The sequence below is a fragment of the Vitis riparia genome, chromosome 11 (assembly GCF_004353265.1).
Source record: "Vitis riparia cultivar Riparia Gloire de Montpellier isolate 1030 chromosome 11, EGFV_Vit.rip_1.0, whole genome shotgun sequence".
NCBI lineage: Eukaryota > Viridiplantae > Streptophyta > Magnoliopsida > Vitales > Vitaceae > Vitis > Vitis riparia.
Window position 1 is genome coordinate 16,751,994 of NC_048441.1, and position 25,927 is coordinate 16,777,920.

The 25,927-nt window shown below is 34.8% G+C and overlaps 2 protein-coding genes across 5 annotated transcripts; both read right to left on the reverse strand.

Moving 5' to 3' along the window:
• Positions 1-246: 246 nt before the first annotated feature.
• Positions 247-10,495, reverse strand: LOC117925720 (protein tesmin/TSO1-like CXC 5). Of its 3 annotated transcripts, none has more exons than XM_034844809.1 (9): positions 9,876-10,495; positions 8,626-8,733; positions 7,483-7,660; positions 4,734-5,093; positions 4,315-4,418; positions 4,146-4,240; positions 1,411-1,830; positions 658-951; positions 247-499 (listed from the first exon to the last, which is right to left on the reverse strand). In XM_034844809.1, exons 1-8 carry the CDS (start codon positions 10,127-10,129, stop codon positions 686-688), a joined length of 1,785 nt encoding a protein of 594 aa, XP_034700700.1. In that variant the 5' UTR covers positions 10,130-10,495; the 3' UTR covers positions 247-499; positions 658-685. The 3 variants fall into 3 exon arrangements, with proteins under 3 accessions (XP_034700700.1, XP_034700699.1, XP_034700698.1); XM_034844808.1 differs by having other exon boundaries at positions 247-507; XM_034844807.1 differs by having other exon boundaries at positions 247-951.
• Positions 10,496-13,017: 2,522 nt separating this feature from the next.
• LOC117924859 (transcription initiation factor TFIID subunit 15b) lies at positions 13,018-23,981 on the reverse strand. Of its 2 annotated transcripts, XM_034843571.1 has the most exons (4): positions 23,788-23,981; positions 23,573-23,605; positions 14,285-14,585; positions 13,018-13,936 (listed from the first exon to the last, which is right to left on the reverse strand). In XM_034843571.1, the coding sequence occupies exons 1-4, from the start codon at positions 23,960-23,962 to the stop codon at positions 13,330-13,332; spliced, it is 1,116 nt and encodes a 371-aa protein (XP_034699462.1). In that variant the 5' UTR covers positions 23,963-23,981; the 3' UTR covers positions 13,018-13,329. The 2 variants fall into 2 exon arrangements, with proteins under 2 accessions (XP_034699462.1, XP_034699463.1); XM_034843572.1 differs by lacking the exon at positions 23,573-23,605 and having other exon boundaries at positions 23,788-23,980.
• Positions 23,982-25,927: the final 1,946 nt, after the last annotated feature.

A 25,927-nucleotide genomic window follows, 5' to 3' on the forward strand; every position in this document is an offset into this window, starting at 1 on the left:
TGCTGGAGAACCAAATACCCACCTCTAACACCATGTCAAAATGAAGGCTGATGGTGATTCATGAACTGAGAGGTTAATTGTGAATCATGGAATGACCCTCACCTGACAAAATGAAAACTAGGATCCTAATTCAAATAAGGAAGGGAAAAAGGCATCAGGGCATGAATTTCATATGAGCCTTATGAGGTAATTATTTGCCTAAAAGGTAATGAAAAGTGAATCAATGAACCAAAAAGGTAACATGCGTTCAAGGAAACAGTGGATTTCATTTCTTCCAACCTCAAGAACCAACGTAAAAAATAAAGGGAAGTTACAAAAATCCCATGAAAAAGAAAATGTAAAATTTGCTCTCAGTTTCTAGGGCAACTTGAATGGATTAAAGAAAATCGTACCATATAAATTACAAGCTGTGACTCTGCGGTTGGTATGTTACCAATATCTCGATGCAATTACAAGGCTCTGCATATTACACAACCTCTGCTCCAACCGTAGCTGAAGACTGAAAAACTAATTTAAGAATATATTAATGAGTGAAGTAAGAAATGGATCGAATCCTGGTCAGTTCTAACAATTGGGAGCCCAAAATTATACTTTCACTGCATCGAAGACAATCTGGAATAAGCAATAGCCTAGTATTACAAAGATGCAGTAGCATACCTTGGGCCAATTCTGTCTCTAAATCTTTTTACAACTCTTTTTCGGTCTTTAGATTTATATCCCCATTTTCAGTGTGGGTTGAAGGTTTTGAAAGCAGGGTATTATTGGGAGAAGCGGCGGCTGCAGTGACCGTCTGAGACATCTTGGTTGCCGGAGGAAAGGGAGGTTTTGAAACACCATTGCTAACAGGCACCTGTTGATTGCCAGTATCGGTTCTGGCATTAGCAGGGCCATTGCTGAATGGCTCATTTTGACCTCCTGATTCAGTTCTGGCTAGCGAGGAGCACTTTGTTTCTGTAGCGTGTAATACAAAGACGTCATTAAATGTCACATAACTCAGTCACGTAAACAATATACAACAAATTAATAATGGGAATCACCCTAACTAATTATCTGATCTCCATCTCATCTTCATATGAAGCATGACTCCAAAGTCGGAAAATTGGAACCATTACAACTGACCATGCATCCGAAATGAAGCATATGCTACATAGCCAGAAGAATGGAAGGGAACCACTACTTCCTTTTGAGTTCAATTTAAACAACCAATCAAATTAAATGATCCATTTGATGTTCTGATCCCATTTTTCAAGTGGGCAGAAAACATATGGTTTATTTTCATCAAACAAAAAGAATCAATTGAAATTTTTTAAATCTGGGGTGTCATCAATTTGGGAAACCTTGGCCAGGCTGCAAGTATTCACAATCCAACAAGTAATTTTCCAAAATTTAGAATGAGATAGAAAACTTTACCTTTAATTTCTCCAAAAGTTATGAGCCTGTTGAGACAATCTCGAAACTTAGTCAAGATAATCCTTTCCTGCTCCGCATAGGCCTCTGTTATACCTTGCCCATAAGGCAATTGTGAAGATGTGTTGCAGCTATGGCCCATTAACACATTAGGGGAGGCAGCTGCCATGAACATTGTATCTTGTTCATCACACATCAATGCTAGGGTTCCAGGAGACATTGGCCTCCCTTTTGGCACATCCCCACCATCTGAGCTGGAATCGTCAGGCCCAAGTTTATCAGCCTGGTTTCTACTTGAGCAATCATCAGCCACTGCTTTCTCAATGTCAGATTCCTTCTGGCTTTGTAACCTGTCTTGAGTCGATGAAGCATGAGAAGTTTCTACTTGTTCTTCTGCAGGCTTTTCCACCAGATTTCTTTTGTCTAGAAGCATTGAAAACAAAAAAATTAGAAGAAATCCCATTCTATCAAAGGATGGCACATGTTAACTTTTTTGCTAAGCTTACTAAGAGATTTATTGGGGGAATATGACAGATACCATCCTGCATGAATACAAAGAGGTGCATGCTGCTGGGATGTGAATAGAAACAATAGGTTGACTGACTTCTTTAATGCTGGATAAGAACTGGAAACAATGATTCACTTCCGTGTAAAATTTTCTGATGAAACAGTTCTTAGGTTGCTAGGTAAGTTCCACTAACATTTGGTTTTGATTATAGTTTCAGTTGCATCAAGAAAGAGCTCACACACTATTAGATTGTAGTTCCACTTGAGGACTAGAGTAAAAAGCACAACCAATCCAGAGGGACAAATCATTTAGGCTAAGGTCATGTGGATGTTGCAATGGATCATTCTCAAGGTCAGATCAAAGGCTTTCATGATCTTGGGAAAGGTTGATTAGGCAGTGGGAAAAAATTTGTATTATTAGGCTTTCGTGACCTGAAGGAAGACCCTTTTGCTATAGGATTGTGGTTGAAGGCAATTTAGGGAGATTGGTGACAAGAATGATGAAATGCTTTAAAAGAATAATGCACACCAGTTGAAAGCCAAAGTAAAGCCCGCATGCTCATGAGATTTCCTAATTGTGAAACATGTACAATTAAGGGTGATGATGTGCAGAACCTCATTTTCCTGCCAAAGAAATACAATAAAATTTCATGGGAGACAGAGACCAGGTGGCCCATGACATTTTCTGTTTGTGGAGATCCCTCCCTGACATACCATTTAACTTCTTCCAAGGGAGAGAAATGGCACGCCTAATTGTAAAGCTAATCCAGATTTTGAGGCAGACTGACAAAACTAGTTAGACATTCCTGTCTCTGGACAAAATCTTAAAACAGGAGGCTGCTCAAATAGTTGCATAGATGAATGCTGCTTTTCCTTAAATCAATAGGTAAACATCATTTACACCTCCTGTATTTAGCCTTAGATGCACTTATGCACTCTCTTTCAGTAACTGTCTTTACACCTCCTGTACTTAGCTCTCAGTTTCACATGGACCCGTCTGTCAGACTGCCATTAGCACAACTAATAAGAATGGCTGACATCACCAAAAAAGTTTCCCAGAGTATCAAAATTCCCCTTCCCCTTTCAATTTTTAAATAACAAATAAACAAAAATTGGGGATACTGTACTGCCATGATGAATCCCCTTTGCGTCCCTCTTCCCATTTAACACACACAAAAACACAAGAATTTGTAGAAAAATGGACTGAAAAAACATGTTCAAAATTTGTAGCCATGGCTGTTTGCCTTAAGGGGTATAAGAATGAAGTTTACTAAAATTCAATTTATCAGGTGGATCCCAAAAAAAGTATATGTAGGTAAAAGATAGGAGCAAGGTTAATTAAATTCAAAGAAACACCTCTTTAGCAATCAATTGACCATAAGCCCACACAGAATCCCGCTCCACGTAAGAAATTCACACTTTGTGGAATTAGTTATACTCCAACAATATTATTTAATTCATGAAGAAGAAAAAAAGAAAAATTTTGTGTTTGTGATGCCTTAGAAACTACAGGTCTTTAACTTATTGAGTTCTTTTCTGAACTGCATATTGTCATTGGTTAATATCTTCATTCTTATCTAAATTATCTTCCAAAACATGCATAATTTCAAAAGATGATGTCCAACATCATATTCCAAAGAGTGTGTTTGAAATTGATGTGTAACTTGAGATGTACATGAGTTTTGAGTAAAACGAGATATCTGAACTTGACATACTATTAGAACTCTTAACCATAAACATTCGGAATATAATAAAAGAAAAACAGAAGATGTTAATGATGTAGCATCCCATGAGCCATTCTGTAGACGATCCTTTTAATATGTTCAATGTGAAACTGTCTAAGAATTCTCAATCGTTTTGAATGCATAAGAGATTCCATCTTATCATAAGTTACTCAGAAGGCATAAAATGTTCAACATACCTAAAGACAGGTAGTGTTAAGTTCAAATCAATCCAACAATAAAACCCATTTCATATTCCTTTGTTTTTCTTTCCCTAATAAAACAATCACATTAACTCCACTAATGCAGCAAACAACACACAGAACCTTATAGTTAGATTATAGGTAAGCCCTATTACATAAAATAATCACATCAAAATAGACATTCAACTCTATAATTGTACGCAGATGCACATGCATGAACAAACCTTATGCATACTCATTTTTCATACACATAAGATGGATTCATGATTTGGGTACAACACAGTCTAAGCCAGTAACTAAAGCATACCTGCAAATGTCCTGGCAGCTTCTTCAGACACTACCACCAGAACAGAGCAAAGCTCCTTCAAGTCCTGCGGTTGAATGATGTCTGCTAAGAGAGACCTTTAACCATAATAACGAGTTAGTTCTGTGAATGAGTAGGAGAAAAAAATTTTGCAAAGACAACTATTGAGTACCTGTAAGTAAATTTTGAGGTGCCTGATGCTGCACTGTTAGGGACACGAGAAACAGGGGTGGAAGACAATGAAGAGGTGGTTACAGATGCTTTGGTAAGGTTTGCCTGATAAACATAGAAAATATAAACTTAAGATTACTATCAGGATTGTAATCATTTAGTTGAAACTACAAAAATCAATACCAATTAGCAGTAAAACACAGATAATTGCGTAATTTAAATCCATGGTCATGCCTACCCATGCAGAGCCAATTGTTTAATAACAATCAGTTTAGTTATCCAAATAGAAAATATGACAAACCACGTTGAGCTGATGTAAAAGGGAATCATGTTAGCAATAATAACAATTAATATGTAATTTTACACCAATCCATCCAAACATATTGCAAGTTTGCAACAAGGATGTGAAAATCAAGTTACCTGTTGGAATTGTGCAAGCCTGTGAAGAGACGGATCCTTGGATGTCGGCCCATAAAACAATTCCTGACCTTTTCTCTTCTTGGATACTGGAGGAGATCCAAAGCCAGAGGATCCAATAGCTCCAGTGATGGCAGCATTAGCAGCCTGCTGGATATATGCCATGCTGTTGGCATGGTCTCCATGGAAGAGAGCCTGTCTCTCTTCACTTCCTTCAAAGTTCTTGCAGTCCATGCATTTGCAATTTTCAGAGCAGAGAATGTTGGCTTGGAAGCACTCACAGTATTTTTTTAAACACCCTGATTTCTTGCAATGGCATCCCTTGTTGTGCTTTCCCAACACTAAAGCTTCCCCAGACTCCTCCTACATTTATTCCAAAGCAGTCCAAATTCCAGTCAACAGTAGCCAGCAACACAATAGGAAACAGTTATGTGCTAAAGTAAGGTATCCATTTAATTTATTAGTTGAGAACACCAGGGGATTCTCTTTTGTCTAGGTCCTTTTATAACAGTGTCATATAGTTTTATTATGATGTATAAAGATTCATGGAAAAGACAGAAAAATCAAAAGCCATCTTGCACAGAGCAATAAATGACTCTTAGGAGGAATGAGTTGTGAGTTCTCAAAGTAAGACAAGAAGTTTGATACCATAAGATTGGCCATACATCATTTTATTTTACCAAAAGCATCAACAAAAGAACTATACTATTTGGACCAAGAATATTGGAAATTCTTCTACTTTTTCTGTGGGCTGACTTGATTTTGTGTGTATAAATTTGTAATTAGTAATTTCTATATAAGCATCCAATTATTTGATAATGTCTTGTTCCTAAATAAATAGCCTACATGTTCCAAATCAGTCAGCAAACTCAATACAAACATTCCAAAAGGAAGAATTCTTACTTTTTCAAGTGTCAGCATCAAATTTTCACTTCTTTAAAATCTCTCCCACACACTTGCACACCCTCATACTACCACAAATTAAAATTGAGAGTAGACAAGCAAACTGATTTAGCCAGAGATAGGCATGAAACCATTTTTACCGGACGGTTAGAGAAAGATCAAAGTTACAAGGGATAATGGATGGCTAAAATTTTGAAGACAACATCTGTTTTAGGTGGAGGGGTGTGTTGTGCTTGAACAGAAGAATATATATCTCAAGGTGCTGACTTGCTTCTCTCTCTCTCTCTCTCTCTTTCCCTCTCTGGCACAGCCAGGCCACTTGCAACCCAGTCAATATTTCATGTTTTGACTCCTCCATTATGCACATCTGCAGCAATTTCTCAAAGAAGTGCTTCACTCAGCTTGTTCTTCCGTTTGAAGAAATTTGAACATCATTATTGCAGCACTAATATAGTAACCAATTCACATTCGTCAAGCATCACCAACCGAAAGAGCCCAAGAATGATAGGATTTTTTTTTTTCCTTGTTAGGAATTGAATTTTTATGATGTGTACAGCTTACAGTTCATGTGTACTTGCCAGGAAGCACAAGTTAACACAGATATTGGTATTCAATGATAACCAGCTTAACCACCACTAGCAGGCACATTCTTACCCACCAACAGAATTGTATTTGAGAACTACCTTTAAATGTAACAACTGTTCTTTGGTATTTGTTCAATTATTTCTAGAAGGGTTATGAGTTTTCTGCTTTACAGAAATACTTTTTAAGGTTGGTCAAAACATTAGAATGTTTATCAATGCATAAATACATAGGAATTTTTAAATTTTCATGTAAGGATACAATTGTCCTCATGGTCAAAATTGATACTTCCTGAACAAACTAGAAACCAAAGCATGTTGGGCAACTTCTGCTCAACCAGATTTAAAAAAGAGAATATAACCTCTTTTGTTCCACAAATGCAACCAAACCTATCATCAAAATGTCTTAATAAAAAATAATTGTTTTTCGGCAGCTATTTACGGAGGTTTAAAAAATGCTACTTTAATAGATGCCCAATGCAACCTAAAATATGTTCTAAGTGGTGCTAAGTGCAGAATAGTGAGCAAAGGATTTTATTTTGATGAAACTAGTCTTGACATCAGATCCACTTTTTAACCAGTGAGCATCTTACAAAGTAAGGGAAAGCAATAAAAAAGGATGAGATAGATTAAGCACATGGTTATTAGTTCTGCATTCAAAAGCAAGATCAGGAAGTTAAAGTGTAGGTAAATTAATAAAGGATGGTACCAAAACCTTTCATTAATACAGAAATGGAATTACAACATTTCAGTAAATGTTGAAAGTATGTACAAATACAGCACAAAAGTGTTAGTGGAATGGAAATGAAAAAATGAAAAGCTCAACAAAATAACAAATTAATCCATAGTTCCATACTAAGAAACTATGCTTGATTATAAAGCACTGTGCTCCCTCATGCACAAAACAGGAAGAATATTGCATTCTGTTGATAAATCACAAAACATACACTCTGATTCTTAGATTTTAGCCCAATTTTCATTTGAATTACAGCAGAAATCAATATCAGGAATGGCATCTGCATGATAAATCTGCCACCAAAAAATAATATAAAAAATAAGCTTTTAATAGTTACATACAGGTCAACACAAATTCCCTTCTGGAACATAAACTGTACCAACAATTTTTTAAAACTAGTAAATTAGCACTCAGCGTCTTGAACAAATGTTAAACATAAAAAATACAAGGTGATAGCAGTATTTTGTAGCTGAAACTTAATCGAAAGCATCTTTGAGAAGTAGCCAATTTTAGTTTGTGCAAATATACATACCCTGCTATCCCGAGCTCCATGTGGACTGCTAGCAATTTTTGGCCTGAAAGCATTTGGATTACGCTCCAAGGTAACTTCAACAGCTTCTCGCCTAGCAGCCTCATTTTCAACATTATTGTGACAATTTACACAGTTACACCCATCACAATATATTCCAGATGCAAAACACTCACAATACCTGACCAACATATTACCAGAATCAGCTTCATATTCAATATAAGATTTTTCACTAGAACTAAGTTGCATATACTTTGTATAGAAATTATTGAAATAAAACTGAGAATGTCAAGGAACCCAATATGTTTATATGAAGTGTGCATGTGACATAGATTGAGATTATATGTTTTGTATGTTTTTTTAGTATCATACAATAATCACTATACATAACCTGGCAAGGGATATTACAGGCTAGGTGAGATTAGGTTAATTTCTGTAGGACTTCAGGCCAACAATTTCCTATGTGACCTGTTATATACCAAGCCAGGTGTAAAGTAGTTAAGGTACAATACCCAAAAAAGAAAACAAAAAGTAATCATGCTTAAGGAATGATTACTATTCATTATTGAAAATAAAAACTAGAGACAATGAACAATTATTGTTCGCTATAACGCTGTTGACAATTATATTCACATATGAAGCTGCAACTAAATTCAAATCTGTTTCCCCACTATAATTATGGAAGATATCCACTTATCTTTTTTGCATCTCTTTTTCAGGTTCTGTTAATAATTTATTCTATACTTCGTAGAGGACGTTTTAGGTAGATTGTCAACAGACATAGTTGTCATGGTGCAAAAAAACACACAAGATAAAGATATGCCAAAGAAGGTCCCTGCATAAGACCTTCAGAGTTATAAGAAATTTGAAATTCTCGTCAGTAAAAGGCAAAAAGAGTAAAACTAAAATGCATTATTTTTTATTCATACAAAACATTTACAACAAAATGACACCAGCAGCCTAGATGGCATGGTGCAACGTAAGAATAGCACCATGCACACAGCCCAAATCTATATAGTGGAGAAGTTATTTGTGCAGAAATTCACTTAAAATATATTATCATAATAATTCAAAAGGAGAAGAAAAATCAATTTAATGAAGTGTTTCTTCATAATAAGGGTGCATATAGAGAGGTAAAACACTCACAATTTCAAGCATCGAGAGTGTTTGCAGTTGCATTGTTTTTGCTTCTTTGGAGTACCATCTTTCACATCAATATTGGGTCTTGGTCGCGATCTTGGGGATTCTGGTTTCCTGAAAAGGAAGGAGACGTGTTATAATAAAATTAATAGATATAATTGAGCTTTTATGTCAAGTTTTCCACACCAAACAGTATTCCCAAAGTAAGATCATTGTGCATACATATATATATATATATGGATGAGCACTTAGAATTGGACAAAGTTCAAGTTTGTGCAAAAAATCCTCATATATAAATGTATCATAGATTCAAGAGTCAGAGCCCACAATCATAGTCTATTACCCAATTCAAAATTAGTCAGCAACAAAACAAGAAAAGCAATAAAAAGTAGTTTATTTCTTATTTTACACTTCCAAATCTAAACAACAAAGTATATCAAAATCTCAATATAGCACATATCATCAACATCAGACTGCCATCAATATTCATTCACACATAAGATGGCATGCACACATACACACTCTTTGTTTGGTGATCAGACATTTCTTATTCTGGGGCTGGATAAAGTAGCAGCAGGGTCCTAACATAGATTAGATCCCTCTGATGAAACCATATGAGCTATACTGCCTCTCAAGAAATGAAGGTTTTTTTTTTTTTTTTTTTTTTTTTTTTTTTAAATGTAGAACAAGGAGGGAAAATTCATAGCAATACACAATCAAATTCTCCACATACTTACCAAATTTTCTGCTTCACCGTAGCAAATAATCAAATGCAATTTTTCTTTTTGGTCCCAATTCACCATCCACAAACTCAAAGAGAGGCTCAAGTTCAAAACTTTTTAGATTCAAGTATACAATCAACACAAATATATTATTAATAGCCTAGGTAAAAAAAAAAAAATTAATTAGGCGCCTCAAGGATCCGTTTGACAAAATTTGGTGTGCTAATGCCTACTTGGAAGATAAAAAATTGTAATATGATTGGATAATCTTGAAAGAACTCATACCACACGCACATCCAACAAATATGAAATAAATAATTGTAATTGATCCACAAAATTTAAAATAAAAAAAAACCAAATTAGAGTCATAGCGGGAGTGGGACAGAGAAAGAGAAGTAGCATTCATAAAAAGAATTCAAACCAAAACCCCTCAAATTTCCAAAAAATTTGAGCAGTTCAAACTCAAAAACCAAATACCCGAAACAAAATACAAGTTCCATGAATGAAGCCACTGAGACAATCTCAGAAACTTACACAACCCTCACTGAAGGATGAGTCGTCTGGGGTGGCACCGGCATCGTCACTGGATGCTGCGCCTGCGCCTGCGCCTGAGGCTGCGACTGCGGGTGCTCTGGCAAGACCACCGCCACCGATGCACCACCAAAAGCCGTAAAATCCAGCTGCCTTGCGAGCTTCTTCGGCGGAATATCCGACGTCACAGCCGCCGTCCCAGCCGTATCCGATTGAACCTTTTTTGGAGGGAAATCCCCTCCCTCACCTTGCTCCATCAAATTCAAATTCAAAACTCTCCAATAATCAAATAAAACACCTCCTAATTCCAAATTTTCACGCCAATGATTACTCAATCCACTGATTCCTCGCCACAAATTCCACAAATCCACTTAAATTTACCAACTTTCAGATCCAAAACCCAATCAAATACCTCCGAATAACATAAATTGAATAAAAAATCCAGTATTCCGCAGCTCGAGATTCACGGCGGAATCCTGTAAATGGTGGCCGGAAACTGCAGCACTTTGACCGGAATCAATGGAACTCCGATCCAAACAAGGAGATAAGAGAGAGAAGAGAGAAAGACAGGGTTTAGAGAGAGAAAACAAAGAAGGGAAATGAGAGAAGAGAGCAAAATAGCCTCCTTCGTCTCTCCTCCCTCTCTCGAGCTTTTGAAATTCAATTTTGTAAATATTGGACGGTGAGATTCGCCTGATACTCTTATCCGACGTCTAATATTGAAAGAAGTGATCCCCCGGCTGGAATTCATAGAAATGTGTTTGGGTCAGCGGATGACCGTCAGATCAACGAGAGTACGTATTTGCAACGAAAGTGGTGTGAGTGGATGTGTGCGAGATGTTATTATCTGCCGCTCTTCAGACCACGGAAACCTGGTGGTCTCTCCACTAGATACGGCGAAAATATATAAATACACCCTGGGTTGAAACGTGGTGATCTGTTATTGGTAGCACACGTATCTCCAATGGTCTCGAGACGGAGGGAGGTTCTTGTGGTTTGCTTCGTTAAAAAAATAAAAATAAAATAAAATTGGCGCTAAAAGGCCTCGAAGTTGTTGACTAGCGGTAGCGAAGGTAAGGTTGTAAATGTACGGCGAGGGATTTTTTCATTTGGAATAAGGGTGAAAATGGACGGACCAGATTTGATTACGGATATTAATGAAAATTTTGAAAATTTATTATTATTACCCCTCGCCATTTGCCTTGAAATTCAAATTAAATAATTAAAAAAATAATCTTCTTCATTGAAAAAATCCTTAACAAAAATCCAAATTATTCAAATGCATGACTTCATTTAAAGAAATTGGTGGGAAATTTATATCATTATTTTATTTTATTTTGAAGTTTTTATTTAATTAAATTAATTAATATCTTGCATTTACTCTAGCTAAAACATTAAAATTAATGAATGAAATTAAAAAAATAATATCATTAATAAATGATAAAAAAATTATTATTTGGAAATTAACATATTTGATAAAATAAAAAATTGGCAACTTTAGCTCTATTTGATGATGTTTTCTAAAACTTATTTTTAAAAATTGTTTTATTTTGTGATGTTTTTTATAACTTGTTTTTAAAAATAGTTTTTTGTTCTTTAACTTAAAATAGTTTTTTGTTCTTTAACTTAAAAACAGTTTTTAAAAATAAATTTTAGAAATACATTATCAAACAAGCTTGTGTTTTCCTCTATTTTTAAAAGTTAGTGAAAATAACTTTTATTTATTCTTTAAAAATTATTCTCAATTTTACTTTGATTTTAAAAATTGTTTTCAAATAACAACAACTAAATAACATTAAAAATATTAAAAAGTACTGTTCTATTTTTAAATCACATGACCAAACAGACACTTTGTTGCTATAGTATTAAAATTTAAAATTTGTTAGGACAAGTTCCAAACACATGCATCTTATCCAAATGTCATTAATTTTATATCCTAAATGTGAATGCAAAATTTCCCGTTTGAAGTATTATTATTTGTTTATTATGATCTAAGGACATGAATTTGCTTTCTTAATTAATATCATGAGAGTATTATTATCATCTAAGGTTGTAGGAATTGACCATTTTTTTATTTCATCTCCTTTCTAAGCCTATGTTTGTTCTTCAAGAATATCAAGGAAAATACAAAGAAAAAAATAGAAAAATAGAAGAAAATAAAAAATGAAGAGAAATAAAAAATAAATTTAAAATTAATAAATTATTTTATATACTACTTCAAACTCATTTCATCTATTTTTTCTCTGCATAAATTTCTATTTAATTTTAATTATATTTGATTTTCTTTCGTATTTTTTATGAGGCCAAATATGAGAACATCTTTCTTCTAAACATTTTTTTCCATTCCTTAGTCTTTTATAATAACCAAACATACCCATGTAAATCAAAATGGTTTTACAACATCTCAATAAACATTTGTTTAAATTACCAAAATGGTTCATGAAGTAATATACTAATATCCAAAATTGGAGGTTGGACATAATTAAAAAAAGAGAGCAATTATCCAAAATTACATTATATGATTCATATCACATTTAACTCCTATATTTTTTTAAATTATTAAAGTGTGTTGATTTTTCCTTATCTCCCAACAATTTGTATTAAGATAGCGGATAAACTTTTCTCGCCCCTATTAGACAAACAAGTTTTTCTCTTTCCTTGTATGGAATGGGTTTTTAATTAAATTAAACTATTAGGGATGTTTTAAGATTTTGGGTATGCTTGTTACATCCCTCTTAATAAAAATACAAAATTAATTTTAAAAGGTAATTTAATTTATCTTTTCATTTTCCTATTTTTAACACATAAAATAAAATAATAAGTATGTGTTAATAAAAATTATTTTTTAATAAAATAGATTATAAAAAAGTTATAATTCTATTTATTATAAAACATTTTTTAATATAATTTAAAAAATTAAAATTTAATTTCAAAATAATAATTATTATAAATTAGACACTCGACACAAAAAAAAATCTCATTTATAACTCATTTAAAATAAATATAAATAATGAGAAAACTTATCATATCCCTTCACCAACCGAACACTTAAAGATATAATATATTTTCTCTCGCAATCGAACGTAACTTTAGTGGCAAAATTTTGAGGATTACAAAAGGTTTTCAGAAAAGCACTGCAGGTAGCTCACCACTTCAGAATATCTTGCCCCACGTTAACTTGATAACACTTTGAAATATACAGTGATCTTACAAGAGGTGAGCAAAAACCCCACATGGAGGTAGTCATGATCTACGACGGAAAACAGAACCAAATTATGACCAGAAAGAATAACAAAAAGAAACAAGAGTTTCCATCCACAAGGGGTTGAAGAATCAGAGACAAAATACTGAATTCAGTCCTAAATGTGTGGTCTCATTTGCTCTCTCATCCGCCTAATAACCCAGAACACACCAACCAAAATCATCTGTCACCTACAACTGCAAGTTACATCTCTTGCTAGTATGGTTCACCAAACCGGTCTCGCCTAATGCCATGCCGATCATCTCGGCCTCGTCCCATATACACATCCCGCCGATAGTCCTTTAGTGGGGGTCCACCCCTAACAGGAGACCGGCTCCTAGCTCTTACATCACGTCCCCATCGGCCACGAGGAGGCAGCGGTGGAGGAGGAGGAGATGGTGGTCGCCTCTCGTATCCTTTCCTTTCATTGTTGAAGAAGCTGTCCCTTCCACGATCCCTATGACCCCAATCTGGTGGGGCTGGTCTATCAAACTTGTTCCTCTCCCTGTAGTCATCTTCAGGATAATCCAGACGATCTCTCCGCATGTTGTGATCGGGAAACCTGCCGTCATGTCTGCGATGTGATGGAGCCCCACCACCAAACTCTCTAGGCCCATCTCTGGCCCAACCACGAGGAGGGGACCTGTAGCCATTCATGGTCCTGCCAGGAGAACGATCCATTGGAGGACCAGAGAAGCGCCTAGGGGGTGGATGTGGAGGTGGCGGCCCAGGAAAACCTCTTCGAGGACTCTCTCCAGGTCCATCGCGATATCTGTTGCAGTTGTTACACTGTTCCCGCCTTGCAAAGTTTAGGTTTCCACATCTGAGATGTAATAAAAAGACTGAATGAGACTTGAGAAAAGCACTGGAAGCTTCAACTCACAAATGCATCAGGAAAAAAAGCTACATCCATGGCAAAACAAAATTCCCTAGTTATTGTTGTATTCAAAACTATCCTTCAAAGAAATGGGGAAAAAAACTTTGCTAACTGTTTAGTCATAATACTCTAGGCGGAATGCTAATTAGATACTGTCTAGTACAATGTTAATTGTATGGCACTAAGGATAAAAGACAGTACCTACCAAAAAAATGCTTTCATAATCATGCAAGGGAAAACATCACATGTAAACAAAAAGAAACCAATAATACAAAACAAAAGATATGGCCTTACAAAGGATCTGGGCAAACCCAATCTCCTTCCCTTGGACGCACGTTTGGATTATTTCTTATACCTTCACTTCTGATGGGACCAGGGCCAAATCCAGGCCCATCCAAACCTCTACCAAATGACCGGCCACCACCCCTTCCACGACCATAAGGCGGGGAATGGTTTCGATACCTACCAGGATCCCTCTCGCTGCCAAATCCACGACTGCGTGGCAAGCCACCTGAATGATCAAATTCAGAATTATACCGATGATCAGGATTTCGTCGCCTGACAGGAGAACTGGAACCTGCACGAATTCTATATCCTGAAAAAGCCAGTGAATCCAAAGATAAGCAAACTCCAGTCAAATAAGAGAAAAAGTTAGCATAAAGTGCATATGTTATATGAAGGTATAACCATGGAAGAGTCGATAACCTCCAACTAAGTTGGCAAAGACAATTACCATCATTCGGTGTCTCCTTGGCATGAGTAGCACAAAAACAACATATTAGTGTGGAATGGATGAGTAAGAACCCACACGGCAACTGCTTTTGTTGTTACTTCTCAAGCTAGTAAGCCATGTCACCAGTCAAATATAACTGGAGCAATGAACAACACATACCACAGTTACCCAAATTAACCATATATGAGAACTCATCAAAATCCTCAAGTCCAAAACCAACCCTGTGTTCCTAAAACCAAGAGCTGCATCATTCTATCCTGTATGCTATTTTAGGTTTAAACCTAATTTTAACTTAAAACATCTGAAATCAACCCAAAACCATGGAGCAACCAAGACTCAATGAGGTGCCTTGGTAGTAATATATAAGAGAACTTCATCTGTAATTGCCACCTGCAGATAGAAAAGATGGATGGATACCTAACAAAATAGGATTCAATGGCAAACACAATAAACCCAATGAAAGTTTGTTCAAAACATCCACCCAAATGTGCCTCCCAATAGAAGCAGCAAGACCAACAGAGCAAAACAAACTTCACTGGAATGTTAATGGCAAATTAGTTCATGACTTCATCTGCTACCAGTTTGCTCGCTTCTTTCCAGAAACCATCTAAATATCTTGCAAGAAGATGTTCAATTGGAAAGTCCGAAGGTTTACTTCAAAACAACATTACTAAATATATCTCCACCCAACCATATCATGCTCAAAAAATCATTCCTGAAAGATAGCAGGCAGAGACAACATCAGGATGTCCAACCCAAAAAATGTAATTCCATCTTATAATCCGTCTTTCTGTAGTTCCCTCAACTAAGAAATAACAGATACATGCATGGAGACTCTGGGAAGAACTATCATCCAAACTGCAGCATTGTTCAGTATCGCTTCACCACCCATCAAAGTAAAAACAATAACAAAACCTATGAAAATTCAGCAGGAGTTAGACAGTAACACATAATGGAAGTTCCTGAACTTCCATGCATTCACACCCATCATGGCAACTCGGAAAAAGTAGAATTCCAAATTAGTTACTAATTAACCACCCAAGTAAAAGAAAAATTATGCCCCGGAACCAAACCATTGAGTCTCATAATGACTGTGCCAAACCACACATCTGCTTATGAACCGCTTATTTCGAAATTCAATAATATGCATGCCCACAAATTAAAGAAACCAGAGGAAACCAAAAACTGACAACCACAACGCTCACCACCAAACACAGTCTTCTATGAAACAACGCCAGAAATTAGGAAAGCTCAAAACTCCAGTGTTTTTCCAAGTTACTGCAGTGGACTAGAGATAACCCAGCCTCACTGATGGTTACAACTTAAAATACTACCATCTGATGCCAGTGGATATTCAAACTCCTCTTAAACCACATAATTTGATGATTGAGATTCTTAATGCAAATTCTTCATGAAATATCATGAATAGCCGACATCTATAAATTCATATTTGATTGAAGCCCACACCAGTCACCTTTCCAAGCAAAATGCCTGACCATGGTTACCAGCAAAGCCAGGGGCATGCGCTTATTTTTAGTGATGCAGCAACCGATTAGTTCACACAACATGTATGATATCTCACAAGAGCATTTTCCACATACACGTTTACCTTCAAACCAAAAAAGATTTACCCAAACCATTTCCCAAAACCCGCACTCACACCAACATGCCTTCCTCAAGACCCAAATTCTTGTACCAGGCAACATTAAAGCTGTAACATACAATAGCAAAATTCATTCGCAATTTGACATTCAATAAACGGTAGTAGTAGATCCACATGCTCAACATGCAATACAAGAGAAGGACAACAGGTTGTAGGAGCCTGACTTGTAGTACAACTAGCATAAATTCATAAGGTAATATCATCTGATAAAAAAAGAACCACTTAATGATGCTACAGATATACCAAACCAAACATTTTATATATATACACATATGCGTGCATATCTATTAGAGAGAGAGAGAGAGAGAGAGAGAGAGAGACTATGGGCAAGTCATCTTGGCATATACCATACATTCATGTTAAAAAGAAGTAATTATAAGAACCTCTCTTTGGGGTATGAGCAAATATATTAAAGGAAAAGAAAGAATGAAACATGAAAAAAAAAAAAAAAATGTCGTTCACAGAACACCCCAGACAGAAAAAAGAGAGAACAAAAAGGAGAACAACAACAAACACAATTTAATTTTGAAAGAAGGCAAAAAATGCTCATTAAACTCTCTGAGTGTATTGCCCCTTTTGGAGAAGGAAATTGATCACCTCCTTGGTGAAGCTCAAAACCCACACAAAATCCACTTCAAAGTCTGGTCCTGAAGCAATTGGCTCAATCACAGCCCATTCTCTGTAATATGTAAGTTCGAGTGAACGATTTAGAGCAGATTATGCAGAGGGATTTTAAGGCGAAAGAATGGGCTCTATTGAGAAGGATTTGAGTCTATGACTTTGCATTCAAGGAAACAAGTTGGATGCAAAAATCTAAAGCCTTGTGCCTCCATAAGGGTGCAAGAACACCAAATTGTATTTGTAGAATTGTCAATGCCAACAAGAGAGGAAGTTGGCAGATGAGCTTAAGACTGGTGTTTGGCTGACAGAAGTCAATGACATCAAATTGGGGAATTGTCACTTGAGGAAGCTAACTTCAGATCTAGTGGCAAGGACGACGATTTGGCCCTGTGAATGAGGAAGAGGCCATGGCAGTGCTTCATGATCTTAGAAGGGATAAAGCCCAAGCCCTGGTAAACAATCAAATGGAATATTTTAGGGGGTTGTAGAGGAATTTCCATGCTTAAAAGCAACCTTTATAATGTTTAGTTCCAGGGTGGAGTATATTAAAGATTTTAGGCATGCCATTTTAGTGGAAGACTTATATAAGTTCTTGGCCAAATCATTAATAACAGGCTTAGGAGGATAGGGAAAACATCAATGTTGTTGTGGTTGCTACTGAACGTGTCATATCAGGACTAAAAAGCTTTAGAGTAGGAATTGAGTGTAAACTGGATTTATGAAAGGCCTAAGATCATGTAATAGGGATTCTTAATGTTATTACAGGAAAGAATGAGTTATGCTCAAATGTGGATTGTATGGATCAAATCTGTACTTCTATGATTAGATTTTCTGTCTTGATGACTGCATGGCCACAGGTCTCTTACAAAGCTCTAGAGGTTTTAGACAAGAATGTCTGCCTTCCCCTTGTCCATTTGTTTGGGTGATATCATGAATCATGGCTTTGAATTGCTATATTCCACAAGCCTAAGGGGGATTGCATGAATCAAATTCTGTATCACTGTGATTGGATTCTTTTTCTCAATGAATGACATGCCCACACTTTCCAAGCTCTTGAGGTCTTAGACAAGAGAATCCATGCCAAAATTCCAATAGAAAAGCATTCCAGTTGCTGTATCTCAAGTGTAACCTTCTATGCTTCCATGTTTTTCATGTGTGAAAAGCAATTTGGAGAAGAATTAAGACTATCTCAGTGAGAAATATGGAGGATTTGGTGGATCTAGCATCCATGCTTGGGTTTAAAATGGACCCATTCAGGTTTACAATTACGCACACTTCTTTCATGTCTGTTTGGGATTTGGTGGAAAAACACATTGAGAGAAGACTAGCCCCATGAAAAAGGTAATCTCTCTTCTACCAGGGGAAGGTTTGCCCTCATTAGAAGCCCCTTTCTAGTCAGCTTCTTTACTTGTCCAGTTGTGTTATACTAATGTCAATTTGAAATAAATTAGAGAAGCTCCAACGAGATTTCTGTTATGATGAGGAGTAAAAAATAAAATAAATAAATAAATTAGAGAAGGTCCAAAGATATTTCTGTTATGATGAGGAATAAATATAAAAAATTAAATCAACTCACTTAGTGGTCAACTGTGTAGTCTCTTCAGAAAAGGGATGAGAGGTTTGAGAATAAGAAATTTCCTGGTTCTTAAAGACTTGTTAGGCAAGCAATTAGGGAGATTTTCAGAAGGCAGAGATGAAGAAAGCCAATGGGGACAAGTTTGGGGAAACGAAAGGAGTTGGTATCCTAAGGAGGATAGGGGGTCAATAGGTCAAGGGTTTGGAAAGCCACTAGGAGGTGGTAAGATGCTTTCCTTGGCCTAACTAGCATCTTTCTTGGGAATGGACAAATGACCACATTTTGGCCTGCTGTTTGATACGTTCTTCAAATACTGTTTTCTGAGTCTCTTCATATTGTGCAGCTAATAAAGAAGTTTCGATCGAATAATATCTCATTATTACTTATCAAAAAAACAAAGAAGTCCTAATCAAGGTAATTGCGCTTGGAAGGAGGGAATAATTATTAAAATCTAAGGTTACTCGTCCTCCTAAATAGGAGATTGAATTGGTGTATTGTTTATGTTATGCATTTCTCACTGTCATCGAGAAGATAGAGAGGATATTTTAGCTTGGCAAACCCATAAAAGGTGTAGCTTGCCACTGTTTCAGTTAAATCGCATCACAAGGCTCTATCCTCAATGGCCACTTTTTCTTCCAATCAACATTGGTGGGGAGCTCTAATGTCCTACTTGGGGTTTTGGTTTTTCTTTCTTTTCTTTATTGTATTTTTTTTTTTTGTTGTTGTGTGTATTTTCATTTAGGAAAAGATCCTTTCATATATAGGGATATACAAAAACATCAAACCTATAACCTTTTATGCACAATTTAGGCTATTTATAAAGTCCAACAATGTATAATTAGCCAATCCTAGTGGGATCATGGACAACTCAAAAAGGGACTTAACGAGGAGAGTAATTAACCAAACCCCCTCTTGCTTATCCAAGCATCACATCTTCCAGCCCAACAAAAGCTCCCTAGTTGACTCTGGACAAACCCATTGCAGCCAAAAATAACCCAAAGCTCCCTAGTCATGAATTTCCTTAGGGAAGAAATTATCATTTCTAGATTTCATGGATGGGGTGGAAGTGGTTTAAGGCTCTTTGTTGCTTTTATCCCTCTTTATCTTGTATTTGGGTACTCCATGTAGACATCATAAATTAGGTTCCACCCCCTTTTCGACACTTCCTTTTTTATGTACATTTTCTTTTGACAACTTCAAGAAGAGTAATAGCTTTGGCCTTAACAACGTTGCCAAACCACATAGGCTTAAAAATAGAAGAAAAAAAAATCTCCAAAGTGATCTTTGATTCTCTAAAGGTATCTCCTATATAATTTGGCATAGATTCCCACATGAACAACCATGAAAATTCAATTTACCTATTGATGGAGAATTCCATATAGAAATGATCCTCTTTAAATTGACTATTTTATCCCAAACTAGATTTTCTTTTTGAGAACTTCAAGGAGAAATAATAGCTTTCTCCTTAACAACATTACCAACCACGTAGGCTTAAAAATATAAAACAAAGAAATAGTCAAAAGTACCTTCTACCCAAATTTGGAGAAATTCCCAAACGAACTACCATCAAAATTAAATTAACTTGTCATCAGAGGATACTAAATGGGAATGTTCCCCTTTAAATTGACCGCCTTATCCCAAACAATATCCCTATTTGCTTAGATTTGATAAGGAAAGCAAGTTTTGGCCAAAGAGAAAAAGAGGAGATACCAACCATGTTAGGGAAGGACAGAGACACCACCTTGTCGGTTGGAACTATGTGTTTAAGCCCAAGAGGGAAGAAGGCTAAGCATTAGGAAGATATATTTGAGGAATATAGTCTTTCCAAGAAGTGGTTGTGGAAGCTCCCCTCCAAAGGATGATGTTTCATGGCATAAGAGCATCTTGAGCATATACGGGTCAAATTCTAATGACTAAGATACCAACTATGTTGTTAGGTGATCGCATAAATGCCCTTGGAAGCTATTGCACAACTTTCTTAGATTTTTTTTTTTTTAATTTCACTCATTATTTTGTCGGTGATGGTACAAAAATACACTGTTGGGAGGACCTTTGGTTCGGTAATAAATCTCTTAGTGGGAAGTTCCCAAACATTTATAGTGTAGTGAGGATAAGAAACCCTATTATTGCTTCAGTGCTAATTCCTCCTCCCTATCTATATCTTGGAACTTTAATTAACATATTGAAGCAATAAACTAAAGAACTAGCTCATCTAATGTTATCTTTAGTCCATGTCCATGTGTCACCCACTTTTCCTGACGTCAGAGTTTGGTCCTCAACATCCTCTTGTTCTCAATCAGCTCCCTCTTTAATGTCAAATTTTCTTCTATCAATTCGGTTTGATCTTTTATTTTGCAATTTTCATTTGGAAATCTAAAACCCACCAAAAGTGAAGATTTTTGTATGACTTTTTTTGTAGGCAACAAAAAGGTTGTGTGTGTATGTGTATACATACATACATATATAAATATTTGGAATCTTAAATTTTTTATTAATTGGATTAGACTTTGAATTGAATTTTATAAAATTGACATACATCCCAAGTCACATTTCACTTCACTCGGGTGCATGCCTTGTGTTGCACTTTGCGCTTATGTTGTAGGAGACTTTTGCTCCTTAGGCACATTGTGCGCCTTTTAAAACCATGACACACCCACCACCCCATGACCATCTCTTACTCCCCTTGAGCTCACCCCCCTTATTCGTGAAGGCTTTTGCATGACTTGTAGCAAATAAGAAAGACAATAATAACGACATGCTCCAATGGAGAAGAGCATTTTCTTAGCCTATAGATTGAGGTTTAGCTATTCACCTAGAAATTCTAGCCCTTCTAGAAGGGTTGTTATTGGAAACAAAAGAGGCGAACAAGATCATTTAAAACACTATATGGAACCTATAATATAAATAAAAAAGGAATATGAATATTACAAATCATTTAAGAAAATCTAATGGGACCCACGAAAACACTTTGTCAATGAAATGCATTTTCAAGAAAAGAAATTTACAGAAATCAAAATTATTTTCAAAAAATAAAAATAGAAAATGAAAACCAGAAAACATTTCTCATACAACACAACCCAAGATATTCGTCAATGCTGTCACAAGCAATGGTGCCCAACATGTCACGTGTCATGTAATTGATAGAGATCTAAAGTAGGCAGGCAATTTCCCAACCAAGCCTTGAAAGTCTCTCTCTTCTTTTGTACAATTCAGAACTATTATAACTCATCAATTCAATAAATGTTCAAGGATTGCAAATAACATTCTAGATCACAACACAATTGTGTTTAATAAAGAAATTGCAAGCAATTTTGATAGAACTCTTTTGCTTAGAATATAAATCCTTTTTATTAACTAAAAACACTTTCAAGAAATGGACAATGATGTCAGACTCTAAAATTCAGAAGCGTAATACCCAGGAGGGCAGGAATTCCTTGCTAATTGATGGCAGTAGCTAAATTGAAATATTCTAAAATCAAGATAAACCATGACTATAGAGAATAGAAAATAACGATCTATTTAGCAACGTTTTCAAAAATAATTTGAAAACTCAAATATGGAAAACAGTTTGGCTCATTCTCCATGAAGACACTGTAAACTTATATACAATGAAATAGTTTTTAACCCATTCTCCATGTTTTCAATTTTTTTTTTTTTTGTTTAGAGCAATTTACAAAAAAATCTAAAAATACCTTTGATTTGTTCTAAAAATCACCATGTTTTCAGAACAAATTCTCTACAAACTATTTTTAGTTTTTTCCCATATTAAACTTCACTCAAAAATTTACTAGTAATGAATAATAATCCTTCATTAGCCAAAGAAAGTAAAGAATTCACAAATCACAGATAAAATAAATACAAACATAAGCTGGCTTAATAACCGAAAAAAAAAAGGTGCCAACAGTACTCCTGAAAGACACAAGACTATGAAAACCAAATCAAGATGATAAAAAGCAATCCCAAAGAGTAGAATAATTAAATTCCTTACTAGGTTGGTGAACTGGACCAAAAGATTTAATCAGTGTTTTCATTTCCAAACTCTACGCTAAACTTGTTTGACTTCTTTCAACAAGGTCACTCTCTTGGCCATCATTAAAAGCGACTAGGACATTTGGCAATTCCATTTAATCAGTTATTCAGCTACCTTGTTCACACTGCAACAGAAATTTATCAGTCTGAATCACAGCCTCAAACAGCTTTAGGGCTGAAGGTCAAGCATCTTCTGTAGAACCTGCATTCCTTGACAATCACCAAATGGGTGTTGAAGCTCCTATTTCCATTCTCAATCAACCTTCTTCAATCAACTTAGAACTAAAATCTACATCATTGGCCAAATTAGAATTAAAACTTGTCATGAATCTTTACAAGGCAGAATTAAAATCTTACACCCTATTTCTCCATTGTCTTTAGTCATTCTCCATGGATTCACCGATAATTTCACGTTTTTCTACCGCTATAAACACCAAGCTCTTCCATAATCCGAATTACTTCCATATGCTCCTTGAATAAACAGTCCAGAAAAGGAACACTTAAACTAGAAAACCAATCAGCAGAGCAAAGCTTGCAGTTGAACAAGGGAGGAAACTCTCACAGAACCTCAGACTTCATTTGGATCATGGAAAGTTTGAGGAAGAAGATGTAGGAAAGAAAAAAGGAAGCTTAAACTCAGGGAAAATTTTCAAATGGTTCAGAGGATGAACTTTTGGAAATATATTAGTTTTGACATTTTCATGATATCTTATTCACCTTCATATTCACCCAGGTAAGTCAAACGAAAAGAATCTGGAAATCCTTCCTTCCCACCCCCACTCCCACTCCCCCTTTTTTCACAGATTTTTTTAGACCCCCGTTGACAACTAAACCTATAGAAATTCAGTAATTACAAATCATCCTACTTTAAACCGAAAAACACAAACTATGAAAAGACAAAGTCAAGCAATCAAACTCCGTCATCATTATAGTCAGAAACCCAAAAATGTTATGTCTTACTGCTTCGATCTGGGGTTTGGGAGCACTGCCGATCTGTTTAATTGCAAAGAAAAAGTAAACAGGATTTTGAATAAGCAGCAGTAAGATTTCTCATAGACCTAATAGATAGTATCTAAATTCGTGAATTCAAAACAACGGATGAAGCTTCAACAATAATTCACGATTCAAACATAAAGCATAGCCAAAAGGAAAAAGGAAAAGAGAACGAGACAAACCAGGGCCATCGCTGAAACGATCCGAGCGGGAATAGTGGGGAGCTTCCCGACGAAGCTCGCCGGGCTCATAATCGCTACCACCGGTGCCGCCGCCGCTGCTGTCGGAAGGCCGTATAACTAGGCTGCTCAGGAGAGGCTGATGCGGTGCCGTTTGGTCCTTGTCTCGCGACCCCATCTTTTCCACTCTCCGTCCCTACTCGCCGTGATATGAGGTATATAAACCCTAGCAATTTTTGCGGGAATTTGGGTGGGAAATTTTACGGAAAATATTTTACTTCCTTTTTTAACCCCTTGATTTTATGGAATTTTTCCAAACTCCCCGTTTTGTGGTTTATGAATTTCCAATTTTACCCCTCTCTTGTCTCTTCCAGCTAGACTTTTTAAATTGACCAAAGCCCAAGCCCAGATATGTTAGGCTGGACAGTTATTTTAATTTTTAAACCAATTTGCACTGTTAGCTTCCACCACATGCCTCGTCCTAATCTGTGGATTTAATAACTATGATGAATTTTACTCATTTGTAAATTAACGTAATGTTTGCCTATGGATTTAATAATTATGCTGAATTGTACTCATTTGTAATTTAACACATGAGATGCAAAAATAACTTACATCTTATCTTACATTAAAAGAGGTTGAAGTAGAGTATAATTTAACATATAGAAAAATATACCTAATGAGCAAAAAAAAAAAAAAAACTATAAATCAAAATTTGGGTTATGACTTCTAACAATTTTAACAACAAATCACTTTGCATGATCTAGTTCAAAGTTTCGCTTTAAAGAGCTCTTAAACACTAAAACGTGTCTGATATGTAATAATAAGAAATCGGAATTGACATTTCATTTTTATGTTTGAATAATCTAAACGATAATTGAAATAAAATAAAAATAATAATTATAATTGAAATATAATTTCATTTATAAGTCTCGTAGGAGGTGAATTATTTTATTTATTGTGTTTGAAAAAATAAATAATAATAATTCAAAATTAATAATTTCTAATACTATTTTTATGACTTTATAAATACTATATAAATATGAATATTAGCATTTTATAAAAGCATAGTGAATTTATTTTATTAAAAAAACAAAAAAAATATTATTCAAAATTAAATTTTTTTAATAATGTTCCATTTTAAATAAATTTAATTTAATTTTTAAGACATAAATGAGGCAAAATTTTCATTATATGTATACATTTATTACTTCAAATAAAACATTTTGAATTATTTTAATCTATAATTAATTAATCTATTTTTTAAGTTCAAATTATTCTTAAAAATTACAAAGTTTATTAACAAATTTAAAGCATTAATTATGTATATATATATTGAGTTTTAAATTATTTTAAAATTTTATTAAACTTATTAATAAATTTATTTTCTCAAATGAAAATAAAAAGAAAAACAATTCTCCATTTTACTTTGTTTTTAAAAACTATTTTTGAATAACAACAACTACAATGTGAATAAAATTAAAAAAACAAATTTGTTTTAAAATTATACGTCCAAATATTTTTTTATTTAGCAAAAAAAAAATATTTTAATGATTTTTTTAATGAAAATAACAAATTATTTAAAACTATGTATAATGTGAAATTTTCTTAAATAAAAAAAAAATAACCATATGTATAAGTATTATTGAAAATTTATTTATTTAAAAAAAAAATCATTCCCGTTTTTACTTAACATTGAAATTGAAATAATTGATATTATCCTAACTTTATATCGATGTATGCATCAAAACAAAAAAATTGAAATTATGAAATTTATTTGTATTAAAAAAATATGAATAAAAACAAAATATTTATTGCAAAATTTAGCATTTCAAACACATCATAGATGAACAAGTGTTTTTATCGAGTCCTATCATAGTAATATGTTTATATTTAATTAGAAAATTTTAAAATTTTATATTTTTAATAAATTTATTTTTGAAATAAACTTTATAAATATACAATTATCACAATAATAATTACTTATTCTTCATCTTTTACTCCTACAATTAAGCAGAAAAATCGATTATCATCTTAAAAAAGCACACAAGTGGGCTAACAACTCATTAAAATTTTTTATTTCTTTTTAAAATTACATAATTTTAATTTGTTTGAATATAAGTTAAATTTATTACACAAGAGT